This window comes from Lineus longissimus, chromosome 5 (genome assembly GCF_910592395.1).
Source record: "Lineus longissimus chromosome 5, tnLinLong1.2, whole genome shotgun sequence".
Taxonomy (NCBI): domain Eukaryota; kingdom Metazoa; phylum Nemertea; class Pilidiophora; order Heteronemertea; family Lineidae; genus Lineus; species Lineus longissimus.
The window spans coordinates 13,629,934-13,649,723 of record NC_088312.1 but is presented as its reverse complement, the minus strand read 5'-3'; the positions used below and the strand labels follow the sequence as shown (position 1 = coordinate 13,649,723).

Sequence of the window (19,790 nt, the reverse complement as noted above, 5' to 3'; positions counted from 1 at the left end):
CCATTAGCAATATAAAATACATCTTTACGAGTAAACATAAACCCTGTAGGTTGAGGCAGCATATATTTCATTGCCATTATTCAGTATAATCTACGGCATGAAGTTCTTGCTAGTTTCGAAGAACCATATGAAACTGCTTCCGATATTCGTGTTCATGGAGAATTACCGAGGAGGAAAGGGGAAGTTGTTTTTTTTTGAAGTAATTCGTTTCCAGAATGCATGCAATAAAAATCGCAGAGCCGATGAAATACCACCTTAAAACAACCCTAAACGAACAAGCAAACAATTAACATTAAATGAGCGTGAAAGGGGTTTTAGAGGAGAGCCTATTAGAATCATCACAAACATTTACTAGCAAGATGATATCGCCTGCCTACGTATTTTCTTATATCAAAAACATTTCAACTATGGCATTATTTCGTGTCCCCAGTTATCCAAAAGTGCGCTTTTACATGTATTTCTGCAGATTACTAAGACCGTAATTCCCGCGCTTATCTGTTTTTGCGATTCGCAAAGTGTCTAAAAAAATCACGATTTTTACTTGGCAAATTCTTCATGGTTGATACATACCATAGAAAAAGGATTCACTTTCACGTTTACTTTCACGAATCGCTGGTCGAGGGTCTTCCGCAAATCTCCCGAATTACAAATTACGATTTACAATTTGCTATTTATCCGAGAAAGAGACCACAAGATCATTGTTTTCTAAGCTGATCAACTTCCGTTACCCTCAAGGGTCACTCGGGATCTGAAGTTCTCTCACCACTCCGCTGTAATTACTTAGACGCAGCGAGATTTCCATACGTGGTGACGAACTGGCTGAGTCGTTACGAATTAGTCTGCATTGTCGCAGCGTCCGTTTTTCAATAAGATCGAAACTGGACGAAAGCATAAACTTCTAATACATAACACTAGATGCACGCAGCTAACTGCAAAATGGAACGCGAGTTCCTTTGTATTCATAAGTTCGTAATTCGTAATTCATATTCGTTAGATTTGCGGAAACTCGGTACTAAAATGCTCGCGAAAATACGACTGTTTACGATATCAATGGTATCCAACTTACCGGCCCGGCGGATCTCCAAAAGCATCGAAGTGCACTTCTTCGCCACTGTAACTCGTGAAGGAAACGTTTCGCAAGTGCTTGAGGAACAAGGTTCCGTTGATGGGGAGAAGTTCTGGACACACGCCAAGCTTCCCATTACAAACAGACCGCTGGAGACTGTCGAGTCCGTAGGCCATGGTGTAGATCGCATTGATTACGAAACCAAGCTTTGCATCTTGGACATAGTCATCGAAACTGGTTAGGCTCTCCTCCCCTAGAAAGCATCATAAAGGCAGTCAGTGAACAAGAAGTAATATTGATATATCAGCAAATGCCTTAAAGCCTGATACTTTCGTCATCATAACCAGCCTTTGAGACGTTCATGAGGTTCACACATCCAACTTGGTCGAAAATAAACAATACAGACCCTCAGTAAAACTGGTTTTCACAATTTCTCAAAAGATTATGCGCGCCAAAATTCCTTTATAAATAATATGAAACGGCCAGGGGCCATTGTGCTAACCGTATAGATATTTGGAATTCATCCAGATTAAGAAACATTGTACATGTATAGTATATAGGTCAAACAAAAATCTGTATGACGTGATGTATCGTTGCTTGGAGTAAGTACCATAAAAAAATAAAGAATATCATCATAAACAAGTCACTAATAAACGAGATATTGCACTTTTTACCAATTTTAGTTTTGGCCTCTTGGTGGCCAAGTTGAGTACCAGATCAGATCGAAATTCGGTGTCCAAGGTGACATGACGTAGGGAGTCATGTGCACCAAATTTCAAGTTCATAGCTATAGTGGTTAAGAAACGTGCCATAGTTACACTCAAACGACCAATCTCATATGATATGTGATGTATCCCTGCTAGGAGAACCTACCATAAAAATGTTATTGAAAACGAATCACTAATAAGCGAGATATCACACTTTCTAGGTTTTCACTTTTGGCCCCCTGGTGGCCAAGTCGAGAATCAAACCGGACTGAAATTCAGGGTCAGAGGTCAGCTGACCTAGAGGGTCCTTTGTACAAAATCTCAGGTTCATAGCCTTATCCTTGCTCTGAGTACCTACCATAAAAATAGAATTGAAAACAAGTCACTATTAAGCGAGATATTGCACTTTTTACTTTTTTTAGTTTTGGCCCCCTGGTGGCCAAGTCGAGAATCAGATCAGACTGAAATTCGGTGTCAGAGGTTAAATGATGTAGGGAATCAGGTGCACCAAATTTCAAGTTCATAGCTTTATTGGTTAAGAAACGTGCCCCAGTTACACTCAAACGGCAAATTTACGCAATTTGACCTCTGTGACCTTGAAAATTACGTCAAATCAAAAACACGTATGATATGTGATATACCCTTGCTAGGAAAACCTACCATAAAAATTTCATCAAAAACAAATCACTAATAAGCGAGATATCACACTTTTTAGATTTCCACTTTTGGCCCCCTGGTGGCAAAGTTCAGCACCAGAGGCTATGTGATATAGGGGGTTATATGTACCAAGTTTCAAGTTCATAGCTTTAGTGGTTAAGAAACGTGCCATAGTTTACACTCTAATGGCCAATTTACGCCATATGACCTCTGTGACCTTGAAAACAAGGTCAAATTAAAAACCCGTATAATATAAAATGTATATTTGCTATGAGTACCTACAACAAACGTTTTATCGAAAACAAGTCACTTATAAGCGAGATATCACACTTTTTAGATATCCACTTTTGGCCCCCTGGTGGCAAAGTTAGGAATCAGATCAAACCAAAATTCAGCACCAGAGGCTATGTGATATAGGGGGTTATATGTACCAAGTTTCAAGTTCACAGCTTTAGTGGTTAAGAAACGTGCCATAGTTTACACTCTAATGGCCAATTTACGCCATATGACCTCTGTGACCTTGAAAACAAGGTCAAATTAAAAACCCGTATAATATAAAATGTATATTTGCTATGAGTACCTACAACAAACGTTTTATCGAAAACAAGTCACTTATAAGCGAGATATCACACTTTTTAGATTTCCACTTTTGGCCCCCTGGTGGCAAAGTTAGGAATCAGATCAAAACCAAAATTCAGCACCAGAGGCTATGTGATATAGGGGGTTATATGTACCAAGTTTCAAGTTCATAGCTTTAGTGGTTAAGAAACGTGCCATAGTTTACACTCTAATGGCCAATTTACGCCATATGACCTCTGTGACCTTGAAAACAAGGTCAAATTAAAAACCCGTATAATATAAAATGTATATTTGCTATGAGTACCTACAACAAAAGTTTTATCGAAAACAAGTCACTAATAAGCGAGATATCACACTTTTTAGATATCGACATTTGGCCCCCTGGTGGCCAAACAGAGAATCAGATCGGACCGAAAATCAGTGTCAGAGGTCAGCTGACCTAGGGCATTCTGTGTACAAAGTTTCAAGTTCATAGCCCTAGCAGTTAAGAAACGTGCCACTGTTAGGATACGACGACGACGACGACGACGACGACGGACACAGCGCTATCATATAGACTCCCCTTACGGTGAGCCAAAAAGTGGTGACATAACAATATCTTATGAATACCTGGGCGGCTATTTTCAACATGGATCGATATAGGATCGAGGGTTTAACCTCACCGGAAATTTGCCGGTATGAAAACTAGACACCCCTTCTGTTGGTCAGATGTCGTGCGGATATCAACTTGATATTCGCCTGGATGATGTATATCAATTTGATGTCCGCATAGGACATCGTATCTGCAAACATCGTATCTGCTGTCATACGGTTCTAAGCGTTGGGATTCAGGTTACGGGTTGCCGGGAATTTACAATAGACTCGACGGAATCCCTTGTGGGCTAAGCATGAAGAAAATGAGGGACGAAATGGTAGAAAGATACTCAGTCCGGCTGATCATTTTGTTCGCCACTCAATTTCATTAGTCCACAATTGATTCCGTCGAGTCGATGGTCTATTTCCGGTGGCCCATAACCGGTATATCAAAAATGAGGTTTTGCCACCTCGTTTCGACAACCAATTCACCGAGAAAGACAACTTTTTGTGTATGACGTCATCAGTTTTAGGGCAGGTCTTACCGTTCTCGAACGCAGATATGGTAAATCAGGCCGTGTTTGTGGGATATTTTGAAGGTAAGTTACCTTTTTTTCATAGTTAAGTGTCCATAGACGATAAGGTATTTTGACAAATCGAGACAGCATGTAACAAACAGGCCATACTACGCCACTAAACAGTTGGTCCGTGAAAAAACTCCAGTCACTGCTGGATCTCGGGCGAATGCGAAACGAATTTCTGTTTACTAAACTAAAACACATCTAAAACAAATAAATGACTCACCGGTGCACGGTACGGTGCTCGTATAATTTCGATCCGGTCCGGGTATATAACAGTTGAACCTATATTGCCAAAACTGCTTGAACCATGGATTACGATCGTTGTCTTTTGGTCGAAGTTTCGAATAAAATTCATCGAATGATTTCACCTCAGGCGAATGAAGCTTGATTGATATGCCACCAGCTGCTAAATTTTCGATACCTCGCACAACATCAGGGCGGACATTCCAACCGTCACTGCAAAGAGAAAGATGCGGGGGCGGATAGATTATTGACATGACCATCTGCAGGAGAGTGACAATAGGGAGTCTTTTGCGCTAATAGTGTAAACATCCGGGCTCCATTTTTGATATTCTGGTTCCTTGACCTCGAGGCAAACAATAACGTATGTGGGAATCTAACAGATGGCGCTTGGTGAAGAGTGATAAAAATGGCGCCTGAATTGAAATCGTAAATTTGAAATTGAATTTTGGATTTGTCAATTATGAAAAACACATTGAATATGAATTCAATGTAAATTTCAACATTGCTGTTATTCACCGACACATATATATAATTGTCTACAATCTTTAAGCAATATAAGGTTTTTGAGCATTCAAAATTCATTCAAGATATATTGTTGCTATTTTTTATCCAACATTTAACTACGACAAAATTCCCTTTATTTTCCAAATAAGAACTAATCAACGGGCAGAAATTGAGTATCAAAAGGACGCTTGAATGTTGATGTCTTCGAAAACATGTTAGTTGTGTCTAAAGAAACCACCCTTTTAATGGGCCCAACTGTGGGCAAATACAATTTACACGCACTGCGTAGGCTTTAAACAAAAGCCAGTCTCTCCGTCAGAGTTTCAGGCCACAAAGATTTCATATCGCCAAACGACGTTTTCGCTTTGTTGTTTGAATGGCTTGGTGTTTAACAAGCAAATCTTTACTAATTACATCATCTGGGGCTGCCAATAGATTTAAGCAAAACATCAGAGATGAAAACACCCGGGGAGCCAAACAGAGAGTTCCCCAGCCGGCTAATGATACATTACAGACCACCTTAGTTGCTAATTTAGGCAGAAAATTGCACATCAAAAATATTTGCCGGATGGCTGAGCGCATTGCCCCTCGCACACAGCGTCAGTATTATCACATAGGGTCGGCTCAATAATTGTGTAATGATAGTGTGATCAAGAATATTAGGCATATATCGACATTTGGAGCGCCTGAGGAGCTAGCGCCGTCACAATCGATGCATCTGAAGCTGCCAAATTGGCAACCGACAGATCTAGCCATGTCTAGCTAGAGACCGCGACAATAGGGACTCAGAACGTGCCTTGATCAATGCTGGTACAAAAGGGAATGTTGGTGACTTTTTTTGCTTTGTGTTACTCAATTGCGGAATCTGGCCTTTTTAAAGAAGATAATAGGCTTTATAGAAATTCTACTTATGGTTACAGCCCAAATAAGCCGTGGGCAAATTTTAAAAAACCTCTCATTCGCGACAACATTTCAGGTGCAACGTAGAAATGCTCTTATTATCATGACAAATTACTTCAAATACAATGTAGAAAGGGTCATGAATATAAATTTGAACATATTGAATGTCACTTGCAACAATTTGTCCCCTAAAAAGACGATGTTCTCTTAGACTGATGCAAACTATCTTCAAAAATGTACTTCAAGCACAAGCGACAAACACTTTCGATGCAGTCTGGCTCATACACAAAAGTGTTCCTGCCTTTCTCAACAAACATGTCAAATGTATCATGATCTCAGATATGATACATTTTTCGAGACGAACAAAATGTACATTTTTTTGGATATAAGCTACGTACATTGTACAATGTTTTACCCCCAAGGGGACTTACTTTATAGGAAGATAAGTCAGAGTGGGATGACTTATGATGTACATGTATATTCTTATCTTCTGCTGGCGCAAGAACAGCCAGCTAAAACTAGCAGTCGCGAAATATGTTTACACGCGCATATGTGTTAAGTACAAGCCAAAACAGTCAGTGAAGCAACATGCACAGTTTATGATGTATTTCAACGAAAGAAGTTCGTCGTAGTTATATGACATCATGAAACTTTTTAATGATATTCATACGTGATTGTATCGAAGTGAGGTTTAATAAGCCCCATTTACACTTCGTAGAATGTTTTAAACGTATTCTACGTGAACAAGTGACGACTAATGGTGGTGGCATTAAGCTTGTTTTTTGCGGTGTGCCTGCGGGAATCCGTCGTGGAATTAGCAAGTGATGCTGATCACACTATATAACAGATCGAGGAAGGAGTGATATGGCAATTTAATGGTCGATGAAATCAGGCACGGGTTGAGACGTTGTGCCGGAAAATGTCAATAACACTTGGCATGTTACTTGATCGAGTTGGCGGCACTAGTAGTTGGAGAGGAAATGTCAGAAACAGAATGCAGTGCTGATGTTGCGTGAGGGCTGTAGACCTGTCATATGCCCGTCCAAAAGCACATGTTTCAGAATGTTTGGTTGGGTTTGAGACCGCGCTCGCTCGTTGGTTCAGTAAGTACATGTACAAACAGGAATGAAATAAGACCAAGAATTTGGAACTTCAGACAGGCCAAGAAAGCCATTCCCGTGTCACGCAGATGATCTCACGTTGCTCTCTCTCGCAAAATGTGGCCTTGATAGGATGATGTAATGTTCGTTTCGGTATTCAGTCAAGTGGCGCTATGACTACAATGCCGAAAAATGCTGTGTTATAGTTCTAGGGGAAACCGCTGCGCAATGGAAGCGAACTAAAAATGAAAGGAAATGGGCGCTAGGTAACCAGTCGGTCAATGAAAAATCCTCTCATGTTCACCTCGGGATACTAGTTGATAAATCCTTAAAGTCTACGCAGCGAACTATTGAAGCTGCTCAGAAACTGAAGAATACGCTCATGAGCATAATTGGGCCAAACCAGCAGCCAAGTGGTTTCAGCCCAATAATAAGCCACAACTTGTACAGAACGATTTGCCTTCCCAGAGCTCTTTATGGAGCTGAAATTTGGTGTCAGGAAATTGCTCTCTCAGAGCTTTAAATTCTAGAAAGAGCCCACCGTTACTGTCTTAAAAGGATGCAAGAATTTAATCGGCTAACGAGCACAACCGTGTGCCAAGCAATGATAGGCAGTCCTACGCTACAGTGTTACTTGGACAGAAGGTGTTTGCAATTTTTCGGGCAACTTGCAAAAATGTCTGAAAATTCCCTTCCTTTGAAAGTTCTAAAATGCCGATATGCCAATATGGTCGAACGTGCGGATAAAGACAGTAATAAAAGTTTAGGCCATGTTCCAAACCTCGTAAATCTTATGGACAAATATAATTGCCGTGAATATCTGACCGATTACTTTGAATCGGATACATGTAGCTTTCCAGATAAAGGAATCTGGAAAATTATAGTGAACGAAGCAACATTACTGTTTGAAAATAAACGATTTGTGTTAGACTGCCAAGAAAATGGCCATCAGAGAATACTGAACATTGAAAAGTCTCTAGACTTTCCGTCTATGCTCTGGATTTGTGCAAAGAACGATCCGAACTTAGCATCAAATTATGCCTTTCTGGCAAAGTTGTGTACACTGCGTGTCGAACCAACCGAAAAATCCTGCGAACAATGTAACAGCGTCTACACGGACCCTCAAGTTCACTTTTTTGTCAATGCACTGCCTTTAGCAGTAACAGGGACCGGTTTTGGGACAGCATTGAGCAAAAATGCGATGTTAATGTTAGAAGCGAACTGGGGAATATGTTGGACAGTGATTTGGTCGAAACATTGTTGGGGAGGCAAACAGATAGCCTCGATTTTGAGGAAATGTCACAAGTTCTGGGTGTTACTGCCGCCACCTGGCGGCCGTGAGGAAATGTTTAAGGCGAAATATTTCAGAGACACCTTTACTTTAATTTCTTGATTTGTCTCGTGCAATTTTGATTTGTTGCATGCTGTAAATAACTATACATTACTGTTGTTCTGTAATCTTCTAACAAGGAGGAAATAAAGAAATATATATATAGGTTATTTCGTCCTCGTGCGAAATCATACGTGTACGACGTGCGAGGCCGTGATAATGAGCACCCTTATGTCTTAGCGGAGTTGGAAGCACTCTTAACTCATGGTCAAACCATTTGAAGTCATAATTTGTGACAAAAATCAGGCAACATTCAGCGAATAAGAGGGGTATCATTTGGATTGAAGCTGATTTATCTTGTAATGGCCCCGTTAGAATTTGGTTACTCGTGATAGAATTGCTTCCATATTCTTGATCGTTATTACTTCTTGGTACAACTATAATATATAAAGCTGGTAACTCCACATTTTATTTTAGGAGAGACGAATGGCCATTTATATCATAACGTAGATTTACCGCCGCATTTTGCTACTAAAACGTTTTGAGAGTGTTGCTTCCCATTTAATATTTGATACGTGGACGGAATGTGGCAAATATCCATTTATTAATGGGTGTAAAACACACCATTGGAGTCCCTATGCCTTCTACACAGTTCTACTTTTAATACTGGTATCGTGTTTTTGGCAACACAAACGTCACGTCACCTTCATTACGCCACAAAATTTTACTTTCCTTTTTATGAGTCTTGTTTAATCAATCTTATTCGAGGCATGCCCAAGATCTGTAGCCAATATGGCATACATCAAAACTGCAGTTCTCTCACGCTCTCAATTTCGTTTTTAGTACAAAAATGCAGTTCTATACAACCCTTTTTTGTGGCTCATTCGATATAACCCCTTTCGACGGGGTCATTTGAAATATTCCAAATACACGACCTTTTAACGGGCCCTTGTTTTAGTTTACACCCTATACCACAACAACCATAGCACTACAAATACTGCTCAGTAAATTGGAATTAGTGTCAGATCTGCTGACGATCACGCTAATGAGGTTATTAAAATTCGCAACAACACAGTGCATCGCATAGCAAAACACAAACCTAATTGAATTAAACTACCTAGAGCAACGTGTACAAAAAGATAACCGTAAACGATTTATGTTTCGAAGATTAATTGCATGAGTCAACGTATTTTATATCATGTTCCCTTACACGCCTAATGGCCGGGATCTTGAATGCCTATTTTACAAGGATAATTCCGAGACTGAGGTTGTATAATCAATCTTTGCAAACATTGTTAATAGGTTTCACTAGATTTGTTTTGATTGATACATTACACCGATGCGTTTAGATGTTGGAGAAGAAAAAACCTCTAAGTGGCCGGCTACTTCTGTAATGAGGTTGCTAAGTTTATTGCGTTTACTACCGTTGTGGCCAAATTTAAAGCACACTCACAATTGACACACAATTACTTATCTTATCCAAACCACGGAATACGTATCATCCTATCACACTGGCTACAATCCTATCCATAGCACAGCATCAGTTAATAATTTAGATGCCGCTAATTGGTAATTAGTACTTGCACCTTTCCTCTTCCCAACGATGCGATAGTTTTTGATAAATAAATATTTGCTGATGTGACAGCTGAATGATGGTTTATGCTTTTTAATGAAAGTACCCAACAGCGGTTGCTTTGGCACGGAAGGCCGCCCTTCGAGTGGGTTCTTATCAAATCTGATGTTTCCGAAACGTCCCTAATTTATCCCCATCGACCGTGGTGTACCAGAAATAGAACAGATTGCAAGCACTCATACCCGTACTTTCGCACCCATTTCACAAGTTACGGGAGCGGACTTCTGGAGGGTGCAGCCGGTTCAGTTCTGGCGACGGCTAGAAAAAAGACACCATTCGTACCTTCCGATTATCATGAAGTGGCCGACCACACCTCGTTTTTCCATGGCCTGGTAGAGGTGTCTGACCATCATTCCATTGCAAAAACACACCACGGCCCTGGCGTTCGGGAACTCGAGTAGGTTGGTCACCACCTTATCATAGTCTGCTCCTTCTGCTTGGTCAGAGAGTCCGTCCTCGGCCGCCGTACAGATTCCTGCTGACTCTGCTAATTCGTGAAATATGCTAATGCCGCTGAGACCGTAATTTCCTGTAAGAAGAAAGAGAGAATACATGTATTGCTTATGAGAGAAATAAAAAGAGCGAATTTCAGATAAGTGAAATGACCAGAATGCTACTGCCGCTTAGACCATAATTTCCTGCAAGAAGAAAGAAAAAGTTATACTGTTAGACGCCAAATTTTCGCGGCAGACTGTTTTGTAATACGACAATTTACAATAACAATATTGAACATTTTATATTTTGCGAATCTCAAAAATGAAGAGGTACAAAAATATGGTGATTCACAGTGCTGCAATGCACAGGGTGTTTTATAAAACTGCCACATCAAAATGCTGTTGGCCACGTTTATAAAAGTTTGTTCATCTGACATCTATGAGCCCTAACTCTTGCTTTACGCAAAGTCAACTGCAAAAATGCTCAGTTGTTGTTGCATCAAGAAAGACAACGATAATTGGGTTATTTTTTACTGAAATATTTCTCTCGAAACATATTCATCAGAAGAGAATGCCGCCTTATTATTACTTCTGTAATATACATTTACATATGTAGCCGTCTTTGATGTAATTTCTCAGTAAACGTCTTGTCGATATCAAGTAATAGCCTAAAACTCGAAAACAAAGCATTTATCAAATTCTCCATCCGAAATTTTACTGCTTAGAGTAATTTAGTACTCGTAGTTAAGACAGTTTTGGTTACCAAATTCAGTTATTGAATGAATAGTATTAAAAGCCCGGTACGTTCGATTCGAAAATTGACACTTATAATAATAGTAGTCATGCCGAAAAATGAAATTAGGACAAAGGACTGTGCACATGACGCATTGAGAAAACTAACCTCATTTCTGTGTAGCCAAGTAGCAAAGTAACTCATTAGCCCTCCCCCAACCATAACTTTTAGGAGAACTTTCAGCCTTTTTGAGAAATATTGGAACAGACATTGTCAATACTTTAACACGCAGAGAGCAAATAGGCCTCATATACATTATTACATAACCATCTGGACCGAGCATCTCATTGACAAACGACGTCTTGTGACCGTTCCATAAAAACTGATGTTGCCTGGTGACGTCACGCCAACATCATCATCGTGGCGCAAGTCTTTATTAGACTAGCTAAACGTGGTAAAAATAACCAAATTTGTTATTATTTCTTATGAAGCTCATTGGCTACAAACTTTTAATCAACTACCTGAAGGCAACTACTGCTAACATTTATCAATGGAAGCCTATTCCCGCTTTAGGTTTTAACCGGGCCGTTCAAAACTCCCAATCTTTATAAACGTTTCGCTATAGGTTTCCTTTAACGGCCGCTCGAACATGGGCGGGAAGGGTGTACTGAAGTTTCGCAAAGCGTTGTAACTGTACGTTTTACAAAAGTTCAGTACGCAATCACCTGCAGATATTTGCAGTAGATTATCAGAAATTCGTATTTGTCATGCATTAAAAACGAGAGCAACGCAGGGCGTGGCATATGCCTCCGTGAACACATTGAGTTGGTGTATTAGGAAAGTAAAGTGTTTTTCAGACAACCCCAGGCAGCTGGTGTCATAGCTGACTGGGTTTAGTTGACATCGTGAGAGAGTTATTGGTCTGTAATGCTTGCTGTACACGTTATCTTTTTCTATTACTAAAATTCTGTTTATAAAAATTTACGTTAGAAAAGATAAAGTCCCCGATGTACACCACGTAGAAAATTATTTTCTTTTGGAATATGGCACTGGTCCAATCAGAATACGCAATAATAGAACAATAGTTAAAGAACGGTATGATGGTTCTCCTCGCAATTGACGGAAACCGATTTCAAGCACGCCTCCCTGGTGGCCATATTGACAATCGGGACGAGCCTGTTTTCAAAAGGAACCTACCTCTAGTCACCCCCAACGTACATACCAAAAATGAATTTGATCGGACAAACAGTTCTCCTCGAAATTGACGGAAACCAATTTCAAGCACGACGCCCTGGAGGCCATAATGAGAATCAGAACGAGCCCGTTTTCGAAAGGAACCTTCCTTTAGTAAAGGTCAACCCACAAAAAAAGTTTCGTGGTTATCGCTAAAAGCTTTCTCCTTAAAATGAGCGGAAACGAGAAGTTTATAGACGCCTGACGCCTCACGGCTGACGGACATCGGTAAAACATAATGCCTCCGCAATGCTTTACGCATTGGCGGGGGCATAACCGTTTTTCGGGGACGTTTCCTCTGGCAAGAAAAATCTACAGAGGGCTGTATTTGATAAATCAATACAGTATGCTATTTCTAATCGAATGAAACACTTCCAGAAGAACATCCTTGACAGTGCTATTGGAAGAATCCATGTCACGTGCGAGTAAACATAAATACTCCTTTATTGCCAAACATTGGCGTTTGGTTGCCAAATAAATCTGTTTCTGCGCCATGCCAGAAATCAATAAAACCCTTTGTGTTTCTTCTCTATGTAAAAGACTCCAATGAAGACGCAAATTCGCTTCTGGAATCAAATGATCTGTCTACACTGAGGTCCAATTGCCCTGATTGGTTCAAGATAGATGTTGATAGATGAGGGTATGGACAATAACATAGAGTGTATTATGTAGTGAAAGAAAACAAGACAGAATCATTCGTGAACACTTAAGTGATAACTTTTTTCTTTGTTATAATCGTCGCTCGTTTTGGATACACTGCAGCCTATCACTTCACATATTGTTTTATCGAATTATAAGGGTTGACCATATAATGTAAGCACCACGATATTGGCCGGAACTCGAAATCCTAAACCAATCAGACCTCGTTTAAATCGAAGTGATGCCAATTTCAAGTCTGGAAGTCTGTTCTTTGGGTATTTTTTAGTAAGCAGCCTCCCATGTTTCAAAGGGGCATTCACTTCAACCTGAAAGAGTCTTAATTGCTTTAGGATTTTAAGTTCTAACTAAAATGGTATGGTCAACACTTAATAATGTTCAACATTTTCTTACGTTGTAGTATGAATAAGACGCCACTACACAACACTAAAGGTTTGGTCTGAGATACAAATCCAGGTTGTATCTGGGTTCAACATCCTGCCTATAATCTGATGCATCAACCTCTCCAGCCATGTTATGTATTACTCTTGGGCTAATGTGTCCATAGATTGGCAATAACCAGTGTTGATCATGTAAAAACATGGTCGACCGACTATAGGATCTATCACATGTAATCTAACCAATCAATCAGAGACTGCAATTATAGCTTCAACTACTTGATGTATTCAATATCTTGTATGTCAGGGGACATTCGGCTTCTGACTGATAGGTTGATTTCTAAAACCTATCTGACGGACATCAGACATGTCATATTGTATACGGGCCGCGGATCTGGTTTGCCATGGCCGATGAGTTAATCCTTTACAGGTCAGTGAGCATATCAGGATCTGGCCGATGCCCATCAACAGGCATTGCTTCAGTCAGGCCAGGAGAGGGTAATCATGATCATCTATTGGGATGTTGGTCCGAGTCAGTATCAGGCCGTTGCCCATCAACTGATATTGCTTCAGCCTTGAGGCTAGGACCAATATCGTCAGTAGCAGGGTAACGGTAATAAACAACCCTATATAATTATAATTCAATGCTTCGTGAACATTCATGTAAAAAAGTACGTCCATGGTAGTAAAACTTTATACGCTACTATGTGTGGAAAATACTGTACCAACAGTGTTAGTACGTCCTAAGTACGGTCACAGAGCAGAACGCAGTAAAGTTGGGCCTCCACTTCAGCGGGAAACAGCAAGGCTTTGGATAAACATAAAGCGTACACCGATCATGGCGCATGTTGATTTCCGATTTTTCACAGGGATATCACGAACAGGCATTTGATAGTTGCCAATGGCTCTAAAACGTGCTTAAAATCCCATAAATATAGAAATATCTAGATTTCAAAATTTTCCTTTTGAATGATTTCAAGTCCAGGACACGGCGTACCAACCTTTCAGATTACCAGTCACATCTCCTTGCATCTCAACTGAAAAAAATATCTTAGAGAGGACACCCCGATCCACCGCTGCGGCATGCCTGTGGTCAGAACATATGTACATGTAGGGCTGACCCCTCGCCCTTTAGAAAATTCCGAGATTCGCCCCTGATTTCATCCCTACTAAGTACAAGATGACGTCGTTTCACCATATTTGTAGCCATATATGCTAATATACTGTACTATATGTCGGTTTATGGTGACTAATGATAGCATACTCGAACAGGGCGTCTGTTTTTGCCTTTACGAGTGCTGTTGATCACCTGCTAGCTTGTTATATTTGGAATGTAAAATTTATACGTTAGGTTGTAATAACACTTACACCACCTGCTTGTTTTGATGAAATGAGAGACGGAATCATCCGAACAACCTTCCGAAGTCACCAGCTCGAAATTTTTCGGAAACGTCTTGCGGAGATTCTCCAGCATCAGAGTATAACTTTTAACTCATGGCGTAAAGCCGTCAATGGAAGGTGATGACCACATAGAATACACTCTGAACCCAAGGCTCCACAGCTTACTTCAATTCTGTTTGAACCGCGCCGTTGAATATTAATGACATTCTCGGGAGACACCCTGAAAATATCGACAATACGTTGTTTATGATAATCCTACGTAGTTAAAAAAAATAGAAGGTGTTCTTCCATGCAGTTTATACCTCTCCCTTCAAGGTCTTCTGGATAGATGTGACGGAGATGAACTATTTTAAGTACCTTGCCGCCAACGCTAGGCAAGAAATCGATAAAATGACATGAGAAGGATGCCACAACAAAACCTTCGCGCCTAAACCCTTTCTTGGCGGGATTCTGAGAGATAATGCTTTTTCAGCTAAGGTCGATCGGGAATCAAAACTAAATTGTGAAAATAGCAAACATTTAAGAAAATGTTTTTCCCAAACCTATGATACAATGGATAATATCTCATCTCAACCTTCAAATAACCAAAATATTTTTGTAAGAACTTTTTCGGACTTTTGACCAGGCGAAACCTTCGTGCAGACTGTTTTGTTTCTGTTTCTTTGAAGTGCTAATATTTGAAATGCGAACACTTGTCGATGCTTTTCTTCATTGAAAAATTTCGAAATGGATATCTTTAGACAATTCAAACTTGAAAGACCATTTTGTTCAACTACTTCGTTTTAGCTCAAGATAACCAAAGGTTTTACTGCCATTTCCTCGTGAAATGGACTTACGCTTTGCAACAGAGCAAAACTTCCCCGAGTCCGGATATGGGTAAACGCACTATAGAAATACAGAGCCTCGATATCTACTTTGATATTCTTGTCTCAGACAATATGAAGCTAAGTAACCTAATTAATCGGCCATCTAAAAGGATAATGTGCAGTTTGCGGCGATAACTACACATGTTGATGGAATCCTTAACAGCTTCAGTCGCCGGTCTCGCACTCTTTATATCATGCCATGAGATGGGCTTGGAAAACCGTATAGCAGCCAGCGAGATGGTAAACATCGCGAATAAACAATGATTTTTGTCATTTCTATACGAGACCATCAGTCGGTTAAGTAATGCCAACGTCCTTTTGGGCCGCTTTGCGAAAACCGCTTGACTGATTTCTTCAAAGTTTGTCTTTCTCGATTCTAATTTTGGGGACATCCACATTTTTTGAATTGTCTTTTGAATGACGAAGTGCACTGATTTTGGCAATTTGATGAAATCTTCAGAATATTCTTTTCTCGAGTATCTTTCAACTCTGCTTCAGTCGAACGAGACTTAAAACGTGGTCTGGTACTTGACCGTCTATGCCAGGGCAAGTAAAATATCTGACACAGCTGGACAGTAGTCTGGTGGACTCCATACCTCCGGAGAAAAATATCCCATATACGACGCCAGTAGGAGGTACAAAGGCCGCTATAGGATGATGTTGATTGACGATGCTGCATGTACCACATATCTGTATCCAAACGCAGCACGGGCCCCCTGTACGCGAAATTGATGCTAAATTTATTGCTCGTAAATTGTAGTAAATAATTCAGAGCAGACAGATTACTGCCTGTGGCTTTATTAATAAATCTTCGGCGAGACAATCATAAATGACTGGTTGGTACAGACAGAGTCAATAAGAACACATCATTTTTACGCATTGTGTATCAAACGTCTATAAAAATGACACGCGTATATTACCATTATTGTACATTGCCTGTGTACTATCGTATAGCGGATGGCTGCGATTGCCGAATGACAAAGTTTGAGACACTGACCACTTTGAAATGGCAGAAGTAAACTAAAGAGGAGTTCGCAAAAATCAAATGTCCCCGTGACACTGTGCTCATATGGGGCAACAAAAGGCAATAGCGAATGGATGAATGTTCTAAAAACCAAGTCACTTATGTCAAATATATTCTTTTATCCAGTTAGATATGGAGGACTGTCATGACATATTTCGACCACTGTGGCCTACATGTTAGTACATGTAGGTCAATCTCAGCTTATTAGGCCTTAGCTTGATAAACCGACCACCATGAAATGCGGTTTATGGGGTCGGTTCATGGACTGGCGTAGTCCAACCCTTTTCATGCCAGAGCATTTAGCAGATCCCTATGTAAAACTGTACTCACACGCTACGTCGTAACCCGTGGAAATATTATATTTCTCCGAAAGACCCTCTGACTACATTCATGCAGGCCGTCGAATAATCAAATATTCGTGCCACATGTATTCATCAGGTAAAGTGGTAAAACGGGAGTACAATTGTAGCCCTGCTAGTGTAAACAACAGCTGGTGGTACGCAGTCATGCACACTTTGGCTATAATTGTACCAGGCCTATAAATTGTACCACCTTACCTTAGGAATAGGATCTAAAGTCACGAACCTAGTCGTGCATTTGTCAATTTCAATCTGATTGACGAATTCCAATACATGAATATTCGGTCACCTCCCATATCATATATTAGATCCAGAAGTATTAATGTAGCAGGAAGGGGTGGGCGTTTGTGGTTTCCGAGTGTGAGGGGGTATAGGGGTGTCTGCTGACTGTGCTTTAAGAGAGACTAGGCATGTGCCAGTCTCCCTTAAAGCACAGTCAACAGACAACCATGTCGTCTCGAGCTTTGCGCGATATGGACAATTCGAGACAATGCTCATTAGCATATTCTATTATTAGCCCCTGCGAGAGGTAATCTTGCGCAGTGTTGCTTCTGCCCACATACATCGTGCTGGAAAACGTACAGTACAAAAAAAGTCTGGCAGGCGCCAGACTAATAAGTAAAGAACTCCTGGCTGCGCGAGACTACTGTGATAAAAATGACCATTGCAGAGACTCTGTGACGTAGGCATATATTTTTTACAATTAAAAATGCTCTCAAAAGACGATATGGAATGATTATTTATTAACATTTTCTGACCTATGTACCTTCTAATTATCACTTTACATAAATAGGTCCGCGTTAGGTCGCGTGCTTTTCTTTCCTCGGGACAATATACAGCAAAATAGTTACAACCCCATAATCGCGCTGTAAGTCCATAATGAGATCACTGTGACCCGTTATAAATGTTTCGCTTGCTTCGTTATTTTGCCGCTACGCGGCGCGTTGTGTCGTCAAGTGGAGAGCTGGACAAAGACACAAATGAATGGGATATCAATATAGGTTTTAGTTGTAGTTTCAAACGTCTTCATTTGACCACTATTGATATTGGAGTTTGTTTTTATTTGTTTTTGTTTATTGTAACCTCCGGAAGGGAGAAATATCACATACATTCACCCATTATACAACATATATCAAAAGGCCCGGGCCGAAAGTTTCACCATGGAGTGCCCAACTGAGGCAGCCCTGTTGAACCCGCTAGCTACTGGTGAGGAGGAGACCACGCAGGGAGTCCACGATCTCGTTTATATGTGCGTATGTCGCGATGGGGGCCCGAAACCAGGCCTATTTGGTATCTACGGGTACTTAAAAACACACTTCGCAAGCTGGGCACGGGGACTTTATCAACTTTGCAAGTAAGAGTAATACGTTTTCACAAACCCCCACTTATTAGTCTTACCCGATGTTTTCCCGAGGCAACCACAGCGCACCACATTTCGCGGTATGCAAATGTAATTTCGAGGTAAGGCGGATTTTGCTTTCATTTCACTGAAGACAAAAAATCGTAACCGTGCAAGGGTTGTCGATGACAACACCGGGTAATCAGGTGCATCGGTTAATCAGAAATCATCACAAAAACCAATACGGTGTTCCTCATCATATAAGATCACCTAAAAAATACTTAGGCATAACATTTGGAGTCACTTTGCACTCTTATAAATAAGGGATTTTGAGTATTTGGCCACCGTTTAACCGTTTAACACAGAACGCCTAAATTCTTTTCGGAAAATTAGAAAAGCCCTAAATATTTTAAGATTCTGAAAAAACTCGGTAAAACCTCCAAGGATTACATATTCGTGTCAATCATCAATAAACACCGCAAGGTTTCGATGCCTTGGCCCCAAAGACCATATTTCTGTGAGTGTATGGCGGCCGCGTGAACGACGTCGTCATCACTGAATAAAGTGATACTTATATACTTGATTGCAATTTTTTTTTGAAATTTCACATCAGTGAAGTTGAGAGAGTTGGCGGTATATTTAGGCTTACTGGACTTTGCGCAACGAAACGAAACGAGCGAAATGGGGGAGCGACCATTATGTTTTACCCCGGTACTCTAGTCTGAAAATTTGTTCGGACCTCGATCGAAGAAGGTACGACAAACAATTATTTAATCAAACCCTTATGAGGTTCATTCATTTGAAGTAGAGAGGGTAACGTACATTGTATACACAAATCAAACACACACGCAGTGCTTGCATGCATTGCAGAGAACGACTTTTGAGTGATGACCCACACCCACCCAGGCAGCTGAAACACATGTCTTGTTGGACATGCCTACCGATTTTTACTAAATAAAAGCATAACTTCATCACACTTTTCGGGGTTGAAAATGTACTCACGTAAATTACCAAAATTACATGCCAAATTTGCACATGACCTGTTATTTCTCAAAGCTTGGAAGCTCAAATGTCTGAATGTAATGTATGCGCGTAATGTATACTCTCAGCAAGCGAATAGTTGTGATCGTCGGTTTTTGATACGAATCGTTTCCTGTATGGCCGTTACAAGCCGTTGTCTGAATATGGTGTGAACCTGTTTACCGTTCAATGCTGCTCCCTGTGACGCTGTACCCGCAAATGTTCAATGAAAAAAATGCCTGATAATGACTTACACGGCTTGTTCGCATCGTAAACATAGTGGTATTCGGGTAAACTGTCTTTGCGTTTGGCCTAATTTTACAATGATTACTCCCCATGTAACCACGATCTAGGATGGACAGGCTGTGTATTATGAATAGGAAAAGTCACCTAGGGACCGTTGCGTAGAATACTTTTTTGGCGAAATATTGCGCAAAGTCCAGTAAGCCGTATATTTAACGGGGCTTGTCATAA

The 19,790-nt window shown here is 40.4% G+C and overlaps 1 protein-coding gene across 2 annotated transcripts in view; it reads right to left on the bottom strand.

The window, feature by feature from the left end:
• Positions 1–19,790, bottom strand: part of LOC135488271 (metabotropic glutamate receptor 1-like) — a 112,582-nt gene that overhangs the window by 14,607 nt on the left and 78,185 nt on the right. For both annotated transcript variants that reach the window (XM_064772811.1, XM_064772812.1), the window contains exons 3-5: positions 10,156–10,402; positions 4,387–4,619; positions 1,067–1,319 (exon numbers count right to left, since the gene is read on the bottom strand). In XM_064772811.1, the coding sequence (XP_064628881.1) occupies positions 1,067–1,319; positions 4,387–4,619; positions 10,156–10,402 (733 nt within the window). The remainder of the gene's footprint in view (positions 1–1,066; positions 1,320–4,386; positions 4,620–10,155; positions 10,403–19,790) is intronic.